Genomic DNA, 20,558 nt, shown 5'->3' on the forward strand with positions numbered 1-20,558 from the left:
AAGCCAAAAAAGCAAGGGCATCTGGCTACAGCAGAGATGGGAAAACAAGCGAGAAATAATGCCAGAAATATATCTTCGCCATGAACCTGCTTTAAAGAGTTATAGTGAAGCATGTAACAGAGATTGATTTTGGTCAGCTGACCTCCCCCATCCTGTTTTGGAAGAAATATTGGCAGTCTATCCAGCACTGACTCAAAATAATAGCTACTGTGCCCCTACCATGTAGCAATCTGCCACTGGATCATTCTCGCCAAGGTCACAGAGTACATTATACAGACTGGAGAGAGAGAGGGAACGCAGGACGTCTGAACAAGGCGCTTCTTTAAAGAGGCTGGAAGGGTAGAGGCAACTTCAAAATTAGTGATCTTCATTGGAGAGAGGGGACAAATGTGTGCACTCACACACACACACAAGGCTGGGACTGCACAGGGCATATGTGGAGACAGTCCTTGCAAACCCTAAATCACTCATGCTTGCTGGCCCACACCGACAAACACAGAAGCGTGCTATTGCAACACACACACACACACTAGAACAACCCCGTCTCCACCTAAGCTGCCCCCCACGGTGAAAGGGGAGGAACAGATTTCTGCCATGCGGTGTCTCCGAGCTGCTTCGACAGACGGAGCAGGAACTTACGACGGGGCGGAGCCTTCATGCGCATAATGCCCAGATGGGCCCCTGGACGCTGCGGCACCACTTCCTCCTATGCACTCACATCCAGCTCCCACAATGCACTTTGTGGACATCTCAGTCTGAGTAGGTGAAGACAGAAACCGGGTTCAAATCGCACCGTTTCGCCTTTGCGGCGCACACTCCTACGAGGCCTCCTGTCCCAAAAGAGTATGATGAAAAGTTGAATGACAGGATGAAACGGGCTGAGATGAGACGTAGAGGTTGGACTCCTCTTCCACATTGTAAGAGAGGATGAAATCATAAACAGTAAAAACTGTTTGGTTTCTTTGAGTTCTAGTATGTCTCTGACAGTGTTGAGAACTTGATCCGTGCAGATTTGTCTTATCTTGATTTCATCAACAACTATTTGTAACACAAGACTATCCAAAAACCACACAAAACACCAAACAGGTTAAATAGCACCGCAGCAAATGCACCCAGGGCATACTTGCTTTAAAAGGCCTCGTATGAGATTACGTTCCCATGGCCATAACTCAAAGAGAAATCACTCTGAAACTGTATGAAATCGTGAATTGCAAAAAAGTGTATGCAATACGTAGTCCAAAGTCTGGTAATACTTTCAACTTTTTTCATATTTACCAAACAGCAGAATAAAGAATATGTTAAGTGCAACCCCGAGTAAGGCCGAGAGTCAGTGAGTCAGTGTAGCTCATCCAGCATTTGTTGCCTAGAGTGACTTTCTCACACAAAGGGTTAGAAAACATCTCAAATGTGAAACATTATGCACTGTACACATACAATTGGTTTATTAACTTTCAAAAAGTAATATTCTCTGGTTTATTTTACTTTTTCTAAAAGCCACATTTGACACACCATGTGCTCTGCATTTCAACATGAAATCATGTCTTTGTTGTTTTATCTCTCAGCCCCTGACATTTCCAACAGCCAGGTTGCGTAACCGACATGTTAATACTGATCTCAGGACTAATCTTCTGAGCAGGGTTGCCAGGTCTGCGGTTTGTCAGCGGAATTGCGCTACTTTTGATGTGTTGCTTGATGTTGAATTTTCTGTCCACGGGCTAGGAAGACCTTTTTTTCACGGAAAGAAACGGCACGTCTTGTCCACAAATGCAAGCAAAGAGACATGCAGACACACATTCTCGTTTCCAATATAACTGTTTAGGGAAAACTAGGCCAACAGCATTACTGTTGGAAAGGGCTGCGTATTTTGAGTTTCGGTACTGGGCTGGTTTTGTCGCACGGACCTGGCAACCCTGCGAGAGCTGTCTAAGCATTATTGTCGGGCGAGAGCCTCGATTCCCTGTTTTTTGACCTTGAAATTTCTTCAAATCCAGTTTTGCCTTTTCCGTCATACGTCTTTTCTGCAGAATGGGATCACAAAACAGTTAAACCTTGCAGATTAGCCCATGACATCATGCTGAATCAGTTAGGGCCTAACTTCAGCTGACAGACGTTTAAAATAAAGTGCGTCATCAAAGCTCTGGCTAGTCAGGTGCATCAGCTTATCTTCAAATATTCCTCTTAGTCTTATAAGTCGATGATTTAACACAAGTAGCAGCTAAATATTGAAATACACCAGTTCTTATTACATTAAAGTTGTTCCTTTAATAACCTGTAAGCTTCTCTAGCACTACTTTCTACATGGACCGTTATAGGGTAACTCGAGTGCGTCAATGGCGCGTAACACGAGCACGTAATGGTCACCTGTGACAGCTCGCGCATGCCGCCTTCACCGTGGCGGATACAACTTTGTGTCGCCGTGTGTTGTTTTACCTGCCACGACCATTTTCTCCTCTCTTCCTTTCAGAGCGCGGTCTCTGCTGGGCAGCTGAGTCTTATCGGCTGCCATTGGGTCGGCGGCAGCGAGCGACACGGAAACTAGAAGGAGCCAAACGGTGTGTGCTTGTGTTTGGGAGAACAACCGCGAAGACGACACCGTCTTCCGGGATGCCTCCATAGCGGCGCCCGTAACGGCAGAGAGGGAGGGGTGGAGGGATGGGAAGGGGAGGGGAGGAGTGGAGACACGGCGGCGAAAACGCCATCAATATGAATATTCATCGGGCGTGGGCAACGTCGTGCACTGCATATTAACTAATCAAGGGGTTAATATGACTTTGGCACAAAAGCCTACAGTGCACCGTGTGCGGGAACGAAATTAAATTTAAATAAATATCCACGCCGTTCCGCATGCAAATGAGCTCCCGCCAATTATCAGCTCTCATTCCGTGGGAGGTGCTCCTGGTAGGACGAGGATGGATGTATGGATGAGTAGCTTTTCTCTTTGTGGTTCATTTTGCATGCGTGTCCTGGGTTTCATCCCGATGACTAACAACTTCAAGGGCCCACTGGTAATAGTCCACAAAAGAGTATCAATCCGTGCACGTGTTGTGCATTTTGCACATCGCAGCATCAGTATCTGCCTGCGACCTTGCACAATCCAGGTCAAACTTTTTGCACTGCTGGATACATCTGGACAGAGTGGACTTTAACATCAGTCACACTGTATTTATATTTATATACACACTTTATATTTTTGTGTTTTATTATGTCTTTTAAGTATTTTTAGTATTGTTTGTTGTTTTGCATCTACAGACCACAGCAAGTTCCTCATATGTGTAACTAGCCGTCACTTACCACTATATCATATGATGTTTCTTTAGGGGCACCGCACCGCTACAATACCTTCAGAAAGAGAGATGTCCATTTAAAAGTCACCATCCATCCTATAAGTCAGGGCTGCTCAATTACAGATTCATTCAAAACCAAGAAATGGAGGTAAGCCTGCAGACAGACCTTTTTTTTTTATCAGCTTTTGGTAATGATATTTTTGTCACAGACACAAATGAATATAATAAAAAAAAATGGCAATGTTTAAAAAAAAAAATACTATACATCTCAATGTGGTGCCTGAATATCATTCTTTAAGCACCGCAACGCGCCCATTAAACACAGTGGTTTGGCGTTTGGAGATGGCGGTAAAAGAAACAAGTACTTGCTCATCAGCGACTTCCATCATCAGCTCTGGAAAAAACTTTCCAATTCAGAATGTATACGGTTACTTGTATGCACATATGTGTGTGAGACATACACGGACATATACACTATATATTGTAGTTTTATCATGTATCGGATTTATGTATGCTGGGCCGTTCGGAGGTTGCTTCTGGTCCGGATGTGTCCTGCTGGCCGCCAGTTGAACAGACCAGCCATAAGTGGTTAAAGCACTCAAAACGACTATGGTACAATTGAATGTACATTAGCACAAAACAGCTTAACACTGGGTCTCTTTATCTTTTGTTTTTCGTGAAAAATGTGATTTAATATGTAGCTACACCAGGGTCATATCTGTTCACAACTTTCAACAAGTAAATAAATAACATATTTGCCTTCAGGTTACCTGTTAAGTCGATGGTGTTTTCAAGGCCTAACAACAACACTGAGGTCAACAGTACATGCTGTGTTATCTTTGCTGCAGTTTATACTAGCAGAAAGTTTTGAATTGCAGTCCAAAGTCTTTTCATCCAGAAAAAGTACAACGCTCAATGTTGATGTCCAAGCTGTGGTTCAGTCATCAGAAGCTGTGCTTTACATTCTGTTATAGATGGAAAAAAGCACAAAAAAGAGAAAAAGGACAAGTGTCAAGGTGAAATGATTATTCTATAGACGGATAGTTATTCAGCAGCAATCCATCACCAAACATCCTCTGCATATTCCACCTTCTCCAGTGTGAGGATTTGCTGCTTTCGACTTATATCTGGGTTCAGGACTGTTGGTTTGACAAAATAAGGCCAACGTCACTGTGGAGTCTGGAAAACTGATGGATATTTCTCACTTTTTTCCAATATTTTATGTACCAAATGATCAATTTGTGATTAAATAAATCGTTGGTTGCATCCCTGCAAGAGTCACCAAGAGTCTGGTATCATGTTGGCCTAGAGGCTGAAGATGCACACCAAATAATTGCAACACCCGATTTTCCCTACCCTCATGTTTTCTGCCTGAGTGTCAAATAATAAATAATAATACATAATCTAATAAAGGCAAAATGCCCCCCAACAAAGTCTCAAAGAGTCACAGGCCTGCACCGGTCAGCTCACTCTCTCAGATGTGATTTTACTTCCACTACGGCCAGACCAGCAATGTGATAGTAATGAGGATGATTATTTACGTGCGATAACTTGAAGCATTCTTGTGCATGCTCTGAACCAGCCAATTTACCAGTAACAAAGAATCCAGGCCATTGTTCCCATATCCTGCAAGCCAGAATAACATCACACCCTGCTGCAATCCCCCTTTCCTCTCTCCCTCTCTTCCCCTTTCTCTCTCTCTTATCTGCCGGGGAAATGAAGCTCAATCACCTGCGGAGGAGCTGAGGGCGGCACAGGGGACTTTGCAATGCAAATGCCAGGTAATTACCCGAAAGCTAGGAGAGTGGAAGCACACAGGATGAAAATAGAGCAGGCAGAGAGAGGGAGAGAGAGAGAGAAAGAGATAACCGAACACCGGGTTCACATGCCTGTTGATGCAGGATGATTGGGGTGTTTTGGGGGTGTGTGGCGATGTAGGAAGAAGAAAGGGGAGAGGGAAGGGAGGGGACAAAAAGGTGACGAGAAGCACGGGGGATGGATGGGAACCACAGACGTACAGTGTGTGTCAATTTCCTCCCTGTGTGTGTGTGCATCCCTTTAACAAATGATCAATAAATTGAGTGTTTCCCTGAGTTTTTGCCGTGTGCTATGATGGAGGAAGGATCTACTTTTAATTCAGAAGAATATCTGCGGTGAATAAAACCAGTTTTTTGCACGAGTGCGCTAGCAGTTTGAGTAGAAATGTGTGTGTGTGTGTGTGTGTGTGTGTGTGTGTGTGTGTGTACGCTTGCATGCATAAGTGCTTGCGCCTGGGTGCACCGTTGTGTGCGGGCTCTCTAATGGGCACTTGTGTATGTAGTGTATGTGCGTGCATGTGGTGGGTGATTGCATATGCTCATGTGTGTGGTTTGTGTGTTGTACCGGAGGATTTAGTGAGTATGCCAGCTTGCAGCTGTTTGATTGTCAGTGAGTGAGAGTGGAGAGATGTGCAGATGTGAGTGAGTATCAAAGAGATTATGAAATGACCTGGAATTAAACACCGCAGTAGGTTTTAACCGGGTATCGTGGCATGTTAAGCCCGCTGTTTGACTGGGAGGTGGTTGGAAAGCTGCGTGTTTATGTTTACCTGGGTTAGACAGTTAAATGTAATTTTATTTAATAAGGCAAAACGCCTATTTGTAATTCCATACAGGACTCTAGTGTTTGATTGTTTGTGTGTTTGTGGAAGATATTACCAAGCCAATAATGTGACTCACAAGCTCTTTGCACCTTGACTCAACAGCTACCTCTGATTAACATCTGAACAGAACAGGAGCCAGCCGAACAGAAAACTGTTTTGGCGATTTAGTATAATTGTGGCTTTGCTAAAGTCTCACTTCGCCTAATTAGAATAATAAATCATGCCGCCTCGTTGTTTTCAAAGGGCCCTCCATCGTCTCGCCGAAGCAGGTGGGATGGTGGGATGGTGTGAAAAACAAAGGCTTTGATTGCCCTGCTCAAGCTACAGTCAGTTAAAAGCAACATGGCGCTCCCTTGGGGATTCATATTCAAAACTAAGCTGTATCAGTTTATAGACCTGAATGGGAAAAGCCAACTTGACAAATTTTGATTCATACGCTGGCTCATGCTTGACTTCACTTGACATAAATCACTTGGCTCATTGGAAAAATGGAGAGAAGAGATGGGGGGTTTGTTTGAATGACATGAAACACTGGGGGGAGATTGCATAGAGGTAACTTTCCAGGACGGGTTGTTGTGTCTTTCGCTTGCTTTCTTCGGGGAAGTAAATACAGTCTGCTGAGGCCATAATGTGTCACACCAGGTGACCTTGCAATGCAACATCCTCTCTTACCCTTTGTCTCTATCTGAACTTCACTGACAAGAAGTACAAAATCAGCAGTAACATACAGCACAGGAGTGACAACCAGGGCTGCTACTAATGATCATTTTCATTTATCATTAATCTGCAGATAATTCTCTACATTAATCAGTGGAAGTTGCCAGCAATAAGTCAGAAAATAGTGAAAAATGGGGTGCTCTGATAGCTCAGTCGGTAGAGCGTGTGTCCCATATACAAAGGCCCTGTCCTCGCTGCAGTGGCGCAGGGTTCGAGTCCGACCTGTGGGCCTTTGCGTGTCACCCATTTATCTGGTGATGACTTTAACGTCTTTTCAAAAATTAGTTTGGGATCCTGGGGCTTCTGGAGACTTCGATAACAGCGGATGAGCTATATGGAAACATTTGTTGTTGTTTTTTCATTTGTTTTTCTTTACATTTAAAAACAAGTCCCCATCTACTTCAGTTATTAAGGAGAATGCTGCAACTCTATTTAGCTGTGAAGCTCCAGAAATGTTTTGTGGACTTTCCGTCCACATTGGAGTGAGTGGATAATGACTTAATTTTCATTTTAGGGTGAACTTATCCTTTAACCTTTTATGTTGGCCTTTCTACTGGGCTGTATCTTGCTTTTGGCTTATTAACATGAAGATGTAACATTATCAAACACTTGTGACGAAGAAATGTAATGGAGGCAGGATATTTTACAGCATGCTGATGTATCGTATATGTACAACTGCCTTCTTCTTCATAAGTATTCTTAGTCATGACACACTGTAAATTATGTTCTTTTAATAACATTCCACAGTAAAGGAGAAAATGAATCTCTGTGTCATCCTTTCCTGATTACAAACTGTGCACACTCCTGCTTAGGCAGCCATGTCTTTTTGTGTATTCTTCTCATTTGATGGTCACTGAGTCTATACTCTATACTCGGGCTGCTTCTGAACAGATAGGCTGCCAATTTGCAGTCTCTCTTCAGAGCTGTGTAGCGTATCGTTTTATTGTGGGTTTTGGATTTGTTATTTCGGTGGCTCAAATAATTAATTTGTTCGGTGATTTTGGTTCATTGTAAGAAGTTTGTGGTCTAAGTGGTGCTCATATTGTAAATCCTGAGAGCTCCTGTGTCTGAAGGGCTTTATACAGTACTGGAAGGGACTAGATTTTAAGTTTAATAGCTTTTTCCATATTGTTCATGAGAGGGCAGAGAAGCTCTGTTCCACAAGGACTGTTTGGGACTCCTTCTCATGAACCTTCAGACTTTATTATATTGGATCTCTGTTGGATGTTTGTCCCTGTAATAAAATATAATAAGCCCAATTTTGTCTAATTTAGTCAAATGTCTCACATGAGATTCTTTGGGCTCATTCATGTTCAGACCGAACTTTTCTACAGAACTTCTGATGATGTTGTAAACAGTTACAGCAGGCAGAGGTGTAGGAAGTATTGGGAGCATTCACTTTGGTAAAAGTATTATGCCTCACTATGAAAATACGTAGTGGTATATGGCAACAACATACAAAGTAAAAAAACAAATTACCTTTTTGACATTATGTTGATCATTTTTAGTTAATTTTTGAATGTCTGTCAAAATTGCATACATGTTGCACCTTTAAGTTGCATTCAGGTGTATAGGACGTGGCTAGGAAGAACAAGGGTCCTGTTTCTGATAAATAAATCATGTGGGTTTGGACCGGTGCATACACTCGTGTACTGATATCGATTCGAGCATTTCAGGCAGTACTGGAAGCATTTCCGATACTGGTATCAGTATCAGAAGAACCCTTTATAGATTTCTGACTTTTCTCTGCGCATTAGTTGTTGCATTTTTATACACTTCAAAATGGCAGGTGGAACTTTTATTCTCACAGGATGCCATATGCTGATACAAGTAGAGGGAGAGGGCAGAGATGGATAAACTGAGAAAACAAGAGGTGATTGGAGCGAGCTGAGTGCAGCTACATAACACCAGTCCACTTCCTCTCCCTCTCGCTCTGGCGCTCCACCCGTGCTAAGAGTGGCTGGGCTAAGCCACTCTTGCCCTACATACAGCCTAAACAGCAGATTACTGACTGTCCCTCTAATCCCATGCACCAGGGCATGTGCCACTGTCACCATGCACCAACCACCCAATCACCCTGCAGCCACCGTCACCGTGCCTGCTGTTCTGCTAGCTGTGCACCCCCCCCCACCCCACCTCGATCCCCCAACATCCTCTCTTGTTTCTGCGTTTGGTCGGTCGTTTTTGGATTTTTCGGGTTTGTTTCTATCTGAATGAAGCGCCCTGGAAGATGAGATATCGACATACTTCATTCCACCGGAATGTCTCTCGCTCCTGTCTTCCCTAGCAACACCCTGCCCCATCCTCATCCTCCCCGTGCCCCCCCACCCGCTCCCAGTTTTAACCTCCTCATGGCCACCTGGCATGGGATAGCTTCCTCCAGTCCTGCAGCCTCACCTAAACCACCAGGCCTGAGATTAGGGTTAATCTGGACCTAGTGTCATCCTGTATCTATCCACCACCCCCACAGCCCCATTCTTTCCTCTCTCCCTCCCTCCCGTCCTCCCTCCCTCCTCTTTACCAAAGAGGCTTTGGTTTAAAATCCTTTATTGTGAACCCCCGCTCCCCTTGCAGTGTCTTTCTGCCTGCTGCCAACTGCAACTTTTCCTCCCGCACCACATCCTCAGCCAATCTTTAAACAGATACTGGTGGAACCTGTCCCCAAGCAATGTTGGTTAAGAGATGTGCGCAAAGGATTTTTGCATTGTCGGCCTCTTTAGAATAAATTTGGAATTAGACGAGCACAAGCACTATGAAATAAAATGAAATGCTTGCCTGTATATGTGTGCATATGAGCATGCGCTAATACGTGACTATACTTAGCAAGTGTGCATACAGTGTGAGGACTTGTAGTGTAATGGCGTATGTATGCATCTTTGTCTATGATTGTTTGCGAGTGCTTGCACAATTCATAAGTACACGGGATTTAGATGAGAGTCTGGAGGATTCATCCTGCACTCTGCCGTCCCGATCACCCAACCCCCAGTGCATTCAGCCAGCCGAGCTCCCCCGGTCGTCTCACCCCGAGGACAGACTGAAGGCACGGAGGCCCGACTTTGGATGAAGAGGCTCCACAATGGTGCGGAGAGCAAAGATGCGTAGAGAATGAAGACAAAAAAGGGAGAAAGATACAAAGTGCTAAAGCCCCTTTTCATTTTTTTGTCTCCGGAAATAAATGGCAAATTCTCCCTCAAGCAAAGTCTCCTTTCTTGAGTTGAAAAGCCAAGCAAAAAGCACTTGGCAGACAGGACCTGGTAGAATGGGGAGCGAGAGGTAGGGAAGCGGCGAGAGATGTAGGCCAGCCATAAAGTGTCTTATCGTAAGGGGGCAGAGAGAAAGACCCTTGAGCATGAGAACCTGCATGAGTTGGACTCTTTAATGAGAAAACGGCATGGAGGATCCGTTGAAATGATCACAAGATGCTGAGCTTATAATGGTAATGTCAAATTCCACGTGTAATCATAATCAGCCAGTTTGTTGAGCACTGTTTAATTTGTTCCAATTACACAGATAGTCTGTTCGCTTATTAAAAAGTCTGAGTACATCTAACATAATGATTATTTATAGCCTTCATTATTATTATTATTATTATTATTATAATTTCATTATTCCCAGCCAGCCAGAGGTTCCTCATGCCTCACACAAAACACACATACATGTAGCACGAACCCAATGACATTATCATTTAGGTAGCAGACGCTAATGCAGGAGAGTAGGACGAGATGCTGAAGGTCTTCTAAATGGATTAGGCGTGTGGAATCCCAGTACCTTGAGCAGAAAAAAAACCAGTAGCGAGATGTGGGAGTGACTGGCAGAGCGAGAGTGACTGATTAAAGGGGAGAGAGCGACAGGACATGCTGAGAGTGGAAAAAAGTGGGAGAGTGAGGGGCGAAGAACGAAGAATGTTCAAAGTGATTGTGCAAGAGTGCAAAATGTCCACAGAGAGCACGAAGGAAAGAGCGAGCGGTGTAGTTAATGGATGTAAATTAATTGCTGTCATGTGGATTCTGATCCCAATAAATCAGGGTCAGTGTGGTCTCCGGTGCCATCTTTGCATGGCTGGGAAAAGATACAAATATATATTTTAATGTATATGCACAAAGATACACACTGTTATTTAAATGTAACAAAGCATGAAACTTTAAACAAAAAAATATGAGAAGTCGGACGGAACTTGTTGTGCATGAATATGTACAAATGTAATATATCGAATACATTATGACAAAAAAATATAAGCCGAAATAAAATCTGCGCAGCCACAAAAGTCAAGTAATAAAATACACAGAAATGTAAAACAACTCCTAACACTTGCCGCTGCAATAATCTGCCTACATGTGATATTTGGGATCCAGGGTGCCGTGCCACGAGAACCCCTTCATCACGAGGAGCTTTTTGAGCATGCACCTCGAGTCCAAACTGAATACTGGATGCCAACTAGTGCAGACCTAACTAGGTTATAAATGCAATGTGGTCCAATGAATTAGCCATGCTTATTATTGAAAATTACCACTGCGCTTTCTGCTTAACTAGGCTGCAAAATTGATTTACCTTATTTCCCCAGTCTATGACCATCACAAAGACATCCTGTTATTATGAGGGCTATGAGTATTATTGTATGTGTTAATCAGAAAATACGTGAAGCATGTATTTTAATTACAAATCATACAAGGGCAATTTTAAAAACAAAAGCCTTTATAAAAAAAAAAAAGCGGTGCCCACACATTAAAAGAAGCTGCCACGCTGCAACAACACTGAATCATAATTCAGAGAAAAAAAGACAGTTAATGCTGATGTTAACGTTTCCACATTTTTAAAAACGCATTTCATTCATTACGCTTTACAGTACAGTATGCCCCATATTATATACACCGTGTTTTCTTTGATACTGTATGCCCCAAAGCAAATCACTCATGTTCAAACAGTAATATCTGAACATGACAGAAATGGTGCAAAATGGGAAGTAGGTCACATAGCAATTTATTTGACAAAAAGGGATGGGGGTGGGGAACTGGGGCATGGTGTATGCAGAGGCAGCAGCGAAAGGGAAGGTTTTTGGGAACACAGATCAGATAGTGTGTGTTTGCGTGTGTGTGTGTGTCGTGACTGTTCGCGTTCGACCTGGAAGTGAAGCTGTTATGGCTCCTTCAGGAACTGCTTGGTCAGTGTGAAATTGAGAAAAAAAAAAAAAAAAAAAGTCTACTTGCTGACACATGATCATGTGCACCTTTTGGTATATAGTAAATATCCAAACCACACACACATACACAGACACACACATACACACACACTCATCAGAGGCTCCATTGCCCACTCCAGAGAAATTGAAACTGATATTGCGGTCACTGGACCATATCAGCACATCTGACACAGAATGTGTCAGCAGCATTGATCAGTTGTCAATGAGCTGCACAGCTACCCCCGACCCCTGACACAACTAAACACACACACACACACACGCACACACATCTGTGCTGGTGCGTATCGCCACTGATGTTTAAAGAGCAAATACCCAAAATCCACATAACGTACTGTAAATACATGTATTCCCTTGCACAGACACCCACACACACTCGTAAGCTCTCTGGCTTCCTCCTGATCCCGTTTAAATCCCGTCATCACAGCTGTATGATTTGCAAGTGCACAAGGGTCATGTACCTCGGTATTCTCCCCTGACCCACAGCGCTAAACGCTACAGCGAGCTGTACAGTCAGACACAGTGCTGATGCGTTTGCTTAGAGACTTCTTGATTTGTCTTCAGGTTCACCTGCCTCCGGGCCAGCGTCATTGCTGAAAAGTGGGGCGAGAAAATAAAAATGCGAAGTAGTGTTTTAGATTCTTTTTTTTTTTTTTTCATTCTGATAATAGGTGGTGAATTGCAAAATTTTAGGTTAAAAATAAAAATAAATGAGTGCTTCTTCCTAGAATAAACACTAAGTTAGGATTCAAGTGATGCAAAAATAAAAATTGGTTATTAAAACTGATTGGTTTCATCAATATTTCTATGTGACACACAACAAAAATTTAATTCAGCAATAACTCTCCGCTTTGTTGTTGGAAAATAACTAAAAGAATTAGAGGAAATAGGACGTGAGTTATAGAGATTAGTGCATTTCTCAATAATACACATATACATACAAACAAATCAATCCGTGGGGGCATTAGGTTCATGCGGCCCTATTTACATATTGAAAGACTATCTCCTGTATGTACTCTCAACACAATCTAGACAATCTGTGCAGACTGCACTGAGGATCTGTAAAGCCACATTAACACATGAGAGAGGCTCTGGAGCACCAGTCTTTTCTAATGACTCGATAATCCGACCCAAATGCTGCCTGCTTGCTAATCTCTCCATCGGATTACCAAACTAGGGACCAGCACTGTCTATTTGTCCTGTCTCTCTGTCTTCCTGCCTGTCTGTCTCTCCCGGCTTGTCTCTTTGTATAACCGCTTTGCTCTTGCATTTCTCTGTATGATAAAAAATTCTTTGCTCGCCTCTCTGTGATCCTCCCTGGCTGTCTGCTGGTAGGGGTTGCACGCCTGTTTCGCCCCGCTCTCATCCTCACATGTACAGCCTTTTTTTAAAATGGAGAACGGGGTAGCAGGACATCAAAATGCAGTCACAAATCTCCTTCCCTCGCTTCATGCCAACGCACACGAGGGTAAACATGTCTAACCTAAACATATAAGCATATACAGCAGAAAGCGTGTGGAATTTATGGCATGTAATTTATGCCCATAAATAATAAGGTTGTAGCTTTCTCGAAGAAATAGACAAAAAAAAAAATTTGGGAGGAGTAGTTAATTTTTTTTGTTGCTTCCATTCAAAGTGCACGTTCACTCTTAAAATGTAAGGCCCAAAGCTCTGCTACAACGTTATTGTGCATTTCATGTAAACAGATCTAAACTAATGTCCTATTTGTCACACATCAACCATGTCTGATTTTATATATTTACTATAAAACACCGCTGCTGTTTTATGCCTGCAAGGCCCCACAAAATGTCTCTTTGATTTTACAGAAATCAGTCTATGTCTGCTTCTATGCGTGTGTGTGTGTGTGTGTGTGTGTGTGTGTGCATCTGTGGCGTGTTTGCCTGTGTATGCTTGAGCTTGTGTGCGTTTGGACTGAGCCGCATCTCTGTCTCATGTACTGTGGCTCAAACCGCTGTTGACAGTCTGCAAAAACTTTCTGACATTTAGCTTTTCGCAAAATAACACTTGACGCAGCTAATGCTAACTGAACATGTCTGTGAATTATCCCCCTGCACCTGGCAGTTGTTGCAGCTTTGGTCACAGACGGGAGACGGATCGTATTTTCCATGAAAAATAATATATCAAATTCTGGGTTATTTTATCCCATCGTGGTATGAATTTCTGCATGATATTGAAATAGATATATTTTTTGAACGCTTTTGCTAAAATGGAGATCAAAGGGGGTGAAGTAAATGTGTGTCAAATCGCTACTGGAAAGACGTGCAGCCGTTTAGCCTGCGTGGTTTTGCTGCTCCCTGAAAAATATCGCACGACCAGCAGGGACGGGAGCAGGCGGTTCAAACTTCCAACAATGCTTGCAACTGCATTTTTAAAGGGCCACTGTGTAGTTTTGGAGAAGAAATTCAAACTCAGACTTTTAGTATTTACAATATTAATGAGGTAATAATACAAAATGTTTATTTTTTCCATGACTGAATAAACAAGCTGTTCTCAGAGGAAAATAAGGTCCCCAAGAACACTGTTTGAAGCTAGAAAGGAGGCAGGGTCCGCCACATATAAATAAAGTAAAACAGGATGAAATTGTGTTGTCCTTAAAGGTCGGTTTGTTTATTCAGTTTATTCAGTCATGAAAATGGAGGGTACTACTACTAAATAATGAAGAGATATTTAGCAGATCTTTCTCTTCTGATAAAAATGTCCTCCCTCTTCCCTTTTCCTCCTCTTATTAAAGATAACCTGAACATCAGGAAATTATGAACAAAAAACAGAAATATACTTGCCTGTTTGACATGACTATAAAAATGGTTGTTACTGCACATCCTCAGCTGGTATGCTTACCCTAAAATATGCTTTGAGAGTTAATGCTCATAAAACAATAACTGCACTATTTTTTCCTGCAGCTTCAAGTACATGGAAGCATTTGAAATATTGATGAAGGGAGTGTTTCATTTGATTTTATTCCTAAAATGTCATTTGCTGTAACTACCACATGTAGGACTGCAGATATAATATGAAAGAGCTGAGGCGAAGGTCTAAACAGAGCAAGAAAAAAAATGGTGAAAACCACGACTGACAGCCAATATAAGCAAAAATCGTGGAATACAGTGGGATCAGTCAAAACATGAACCCGTAAAATAAAAATATACTCATGCAGAATGGATCTCTTCCTGCATGGATATGACAGTTGTAGATGTCGACACATTTCAAAATAATGAGAAAGGTTAGGAGCGGGGGTATCGGGATGAGCTAAGTGGTGAAGTGAGGCATGAGACGGCGGAAGAGCGATGGAGGGCTGGAGGGAGCGAGATGGAAAAGGATTGGTGAAAAATAAGAGGTGAGGTGGGCCCTGCTACATTCAGCGCTGTTTGAGTGTGTGTTTGTATGAGAGGTAAAAAAGAGAAGAGAGGAGGGGGGGGGGGTGGTACTGCGGCTGTCCATTTCCCGGGATCAGCTGATGGCCGCGGATGATGGAGCGGAGAGGGGTCAAGGGTCAAAGCCTTGCATTGTCAGCCTAGCCCCCACTCTCCCATGGGGTTCCCTCCCTCTCTCGACCCCCCCCCCACCCTTCCTCCTCCATCCATCCATCCATCCCTCCGCTGCCTCCTGCACATTTACATACATTTATCAACAGTGCGCTTTGCCGTGGCGGATGCACTGCATGCATTACTGGCTGGCTACCCCTGCAGTCTGCGCCGCCGCTGCTGCTCGTGCGTTCACCGCCAACGCCATATCCGTAAGCATTTTATATTGTGTTCAGGCGCTGGTGCATGATCCATATGTGCATGTGCATGAAATGTGTGTGTGATGTGCATGAGTATCTACATGCACATCTGTGTGTGTGTGTGTGTGTGTGTGTGCAGGACAAGACACGGCCTCCCATCCTCCACCCACCCCCCCCACACCAGTATTAGGACTCCCCTCCTCACCCCTTGTCCCCCCTCCCATTCCCACCCCCCCACACGCACACCTCCCCCCACTTTGCCTGTGTAATCCCTGCCAGCTGGCCCCGTTGGCTAATCCCTCTGCACTGATCAGCTGGGCCACGCATCCAGTACGGGACAGGACAGGGACAGGGGCAGATAGGGGCGGGACGCTCTGAGTGTGTGTGTGTGTGTGTGTGTGTGTGTGTCTGTATGTGTGTGTGCGTGCGTGTGAGGTGGGGGGTGGTGTCGACCAGAAAGCATAAATTGAAGCCCGTGCCTTCGCCTCGGCGCAGTGTGTCTGTGTGTGAGCCAGTTGCCTGTTCCTCCTCGTCCGTCCATCCCTTATCTCTGTCCTTCTCCTTCTCCCTTGGATCCTCATACATATATACCTACCTGGCGTATATATGTATATTTTACATCTTGGGCTTTTTTGTCTTCCTTTTTGGTTTTGTCTTGAGCAGATCCAAATGGATTTTTTTTTCTGATGGTGGTGACTGGGTAGAATTTAGTTCTTTTTAAATTTTTTTCCTGCTACCCTCTCTCCTCTTTCCCCTGACTGCATGCGTGACACCTGCCTGCCTGCCTCCCGTCCCTCCAGCACCCCTTGTCCGCCATCCCACCTACCCCCCCGTGTGTGCCTGCTCCCCTTTGCTCCTCTTCCCAACCCACAAGGACCTTCACAGGATGGAGCTGCGCAGTCACAGCTACAACTACAGCAACAACAATAACAAAACCAGGACCCGGGACCTCGAGGAGGAAATACTCTGCAGCCTCTCTGCTGTTTTTCGCCTCGTCTTTAGAGAGGAAGGATGTATATTTGACCCGAGCAAACCCTATTCTGCTTGTGCTATAGGCAAATGTAGAGAAGAGATTGAGCGCAGTGGTCAAGAGTTTAAAAAAGGAAAGGGATTTTAAATGTAACAGTTTTTCTGGATGCGAGAGCAAAGAAAGCTAAATTCTGTGTTTTTGCTTTATTTTGTTAAAAACATCTGCTAAATTATTCATTTGTGTATGTAGTTATTAATCAGAGGATGGAGACTGTTGTTATTTAGATCCTGTTTTCCAGTCTGTACATGGCTATAGTTACATGCGCAGAGTGCACAGAGAGAGAGAGAGAGAGAGAGAGAGAGAGAGAAGAGGAGAGGAGAGTAGGAGGGAGGGAGAGAGGGAGGGTAAAGGGGGAGATAACGACACAGCTTTACCAACTGTAATGAAGAACTGCTTGGTCTGATTAAACCGTACCAAGCTCTTAACCAGGAACAGAGGAGGCAGTGCTATCTATGGTGAGGATAAGGCATAGCGGCACATCGCCGTGTGTACTCATAAATACCTAGTCGTCATCCTTTGTTTTGCTCTGAGGGGAAGATGGTCTGCAGGAATGGTAGCGATCAGGTAGCTGGGCTGCTGCTCTCTTTCTGGTGCAACAAAGGTAGCTTTTGCTCGCTCGCTCTATCTCTGTGCTCCCCTCTCTCTCTGTGGTGCTTTTTAATGATGTGCTGTAGAAACGTGCATACAGAGAACGCCTTGATGCTGCAACTGCTGCTTTGATGATCACTAGATGTATATATATATATATTTTTTATTTTTTTTGTTCACATTTTTCTTCTCTTTGCACATCCACAAACGCCTGCATGCATTCACACACTCTGGGCTGCTCAGTCTGAGGAAATCACAATGTCATCGCTTGTATCATGTATGTTTTTTTTTGTTATTTTTTCCTGTATTGTCTGTATAGAAAATCTGCAAAAGGGGAGAATGCATGTCGGTGTGGGATTAGCATGCGATGTACTTTGACGTGTGAAAGGACCGCATAGCCGCCTCTGAGCCCACAGGGAGGAGAGATCACAGGTGAGGAGAGGAGGAAGGAGAAAGTCAAACCCTGATGGACTGACGAAATGCAACAATAGGATGCACTTTTTAAGATTAAGTTAAGCAAACAGCGTTCGTGTTGAGAAATCGCTGCACAGCATGAATACAAAGAAGGGGGAAAGTGTTTGCTAAAAGCAGGGTAAGTGACGAGAAGAAGAACAGGATGTGAAGCTGAGAACGTTTTTCTTGGAAGTTTTGGGTTTGAGCTCTTTGTGTTCACAGTGGACCTTGATTTAATTTCAATACAATTAAGGCACGCGGTGAATGCCAAGAGAGAAGCCACAGTCTTCGCTCACCTGAGAGACCGGCGTAAAGCCACGACAGGACTGGTAACTGCGCAGATGGATGCTCACTACAATCCTATGAGATTAACAAGCAATGACATTAACAGGAGCCGGAGGGGAAGCATTAGGCAGAGAGGTTACAGAGCAGTGACCTAAGAACAGGTGCACAGGTCAGTTAGGAGAGATATTATTGAGGAAGCGAAGGGAGAAACCAGTCGAAGTAATATACCGGTTTCCATAATGACAGAACAGACAGAACCGTAGGCAGCCTACCAGTGTCGGTCCTGTGGCCAAATGGACAGAGGGATCACACCAGGGGGATTTGCCATGTGGTGACAGAGGGCCACTTCAAAGGTCTGTGTGTTTACGCATGAGCGTGCACTCGCCCTGTCTGAGAGGAAGATGGAAAAACAGGGTGAGAATCCCGAAAGAGCATCATGTGCTGCTGTAGGAGAATCAGTGTTTGTGAATCACTCCCATGCATGCTGATTTATTTTACTCCACCACGACCATCCATGCTGCGAAAATAACAGCTCTGGCGCTTTATTTTGAAATATACGTTAAATTAAAGCTTTTTTTTTTTTCGTTTCTGTGTTTGTGAGTTTCAATATCACGCCTTTTGTTTGTGTTTCTGTCGCTGCAAAAAAAAAAAAAGTCTCAATAAAGAAGTCATTTCATGGACAACATTTCTATTTGTTCTATCTAGTATTTCTTTTCAAAGTAAAAAGGAAAAAAAGGGGAAAAAAAGGCCGAAAGCACATCAACTAATTTAAATAATGAGCTTCATTTCAACTCCTATAATAACACAATACTGTGTGGAGCTGTAAATCGCTGTAGGCGATAGAGATGTGAGTTGACCTACATCTCAGATGATGGAGGCGGAATAAGCCAAAAAAAAAAAAAGAAAAAGGAAATTGTGGATGTTTGTGTAGATTCCTTTCTATGTATTTTTCTTACCGCTGCAGCTTTAATTGTATATATTTTTTAAAAAGGCTAGTTTATTCAAAATTTGACTCAGGATAGATAAAAAAAAAAAAAAATCATAGTAAGTTTTGGGCTAGAGAGATTTTAAGATAATCGTAAAAAGCCATTTTTCCTCCTGCATCTATATCCGGCCTATGCGCTTCTTTATGTTTCCATACACCAGTGGATGACATTTCATTATTGCCTGTCACCTCCGCACAATTAGAGCGTGAATAGGGCAAGTGTGCCACATATGTTGAGACAGAGGTCATCAACTGTTTTCAGGCCCCTTCCTTCGCCTGTCTACACATTATGCATTCTGCAAAAACTCTCAATAGAATCGAGACACCGGGAGAAATGAGGGGGTAACATTCAATATGTCAACAGTGCGGGACCCCTGGTGATGGTGAGCAGGTGACCGCATGCAGACCCCCCCCCCACCCCGACTCACGTGCTTAAGAACGTTCATCATCATGACATGTTCTTATTTCTAAATAGAGTTTTTTTTTTTTCTTTTAGCTCCTGCTGCTTTTAGTGATGGTGCAAAAATAATGCTGATATATTGGTGACGGGGGTGGAATTACAGACCTGCAGTCAATGCTGAAAAAGTGAAAAATAATAATAAATAAAAGACTATAATAAAATCACTTTAAATTTTGTATTGTAGAAAAATATAATGACATACAGAGATCTTATAATAGACTTAATTTGTAAAACACAAGTAAAATTGTCTCCTTTGGTTTTCTATTAAAAATAAAAAAGTTATTGTCATATATTCCTGTTTTTTCCCCCTCTTTTGATTATTAGAGGCAGGCTCTTTGAAACCAAACGCACGAAAAGAGAGAAGAAATCTAATTTAGTCATGTAAATAGAGGTCGGGTTGGCGACATGGTGAAGCGTCACTAATGGAAGAAAGAGATGGATGCCTTATGATAATGAGGGGAAAATAAAGCAGAACCATGACCTTGCAGAGCAATATGAACCCGCAGACACAACGCACCTAATGCGTGGCACTCTGACTGAACAGTACGCTGAAATACAACGGAGAAGTGTTTTTAAACATTACGGTTGCAGAAATGCAGAGAGTAATATTCGAGAAGTTAAATGAGTAAAGTAGTCAATGCAACAATAGGATTGTTAGAGGCCATTTTAGACTGTTTTTATGACTGTTTTTGGTTTATTTTGAGTTCAAATTGAGGGATGGTTATTCCAATGGCTATAAATAAAAAAGCAAGAAGTCCTCCTCCAACACACACACACACACACACACACACACACACACAATGGTGAGGAATCTCTCCTTTCACCACTGCAGGGCAACTCATTCTCTTCCTCCATCTTCTCTGTGCATTTAGCTTGATGTGCGCTCTGAGATGTGAGTGCTGCTGACCTCCGCCCCTCCTTCTTCACCCCCCTGCCCTCCCCATCCACCTCCTCCTCCTCCTCCTCCACCACCACCACTTTCTCCCCATGGTCCCATTTCCCTTTCTTCTCCTCCATCGTCTCGGTGGCTGTCGCTGCCTCTCTTTTATGGTCGTTCATTTGCATCCCAGGAGGGGCTAACAGGCGTCCCCAGAGACGGGCGCAGATAAGGGTCACGGGAGATCCCCTCGAGGCAGCGTGTTTGCCACGCACCCTCAGCGCAGACACGACACGTGCCGT

General features: G+C 43.5%; 1 protein-coding gene across 1 annotated transcript in view; it reads right to left on the reverse strand.

The window, feature by feature from the left end:
- The window catches only part of msrab (methionine sulfoxide reductase Ab), a gene marked incomplete at its 5' end in the record, with an annotated part of 33,823 nt that extends 31,080 nt beyond the window's left edge, over nt 1-2,743 (reverse strand). The window contains 2 exon segments of the mRNA XM_084381901.1: nt 2,431-2,698; nt 2,702-2,743. Coding sequence (XP_084238027.1) covers nt 2,431-2,698; nt 2,702-2,743 — 310 coding nt within the window.
- Nucleotides 2,744-20,558: the final 17,815 nt, after the last annotated feature.

Source organism: Pagrus pagrus (assembly GCF_965226575.1).
Source record: "Pagrus pagrus genome assembly, chromosome: 18".
NCBI lineage: Eukaryota > Metazoa > Chordata > Actinopteri > Spariformes > Sparidae > Pagrus > Pagrus pagrus.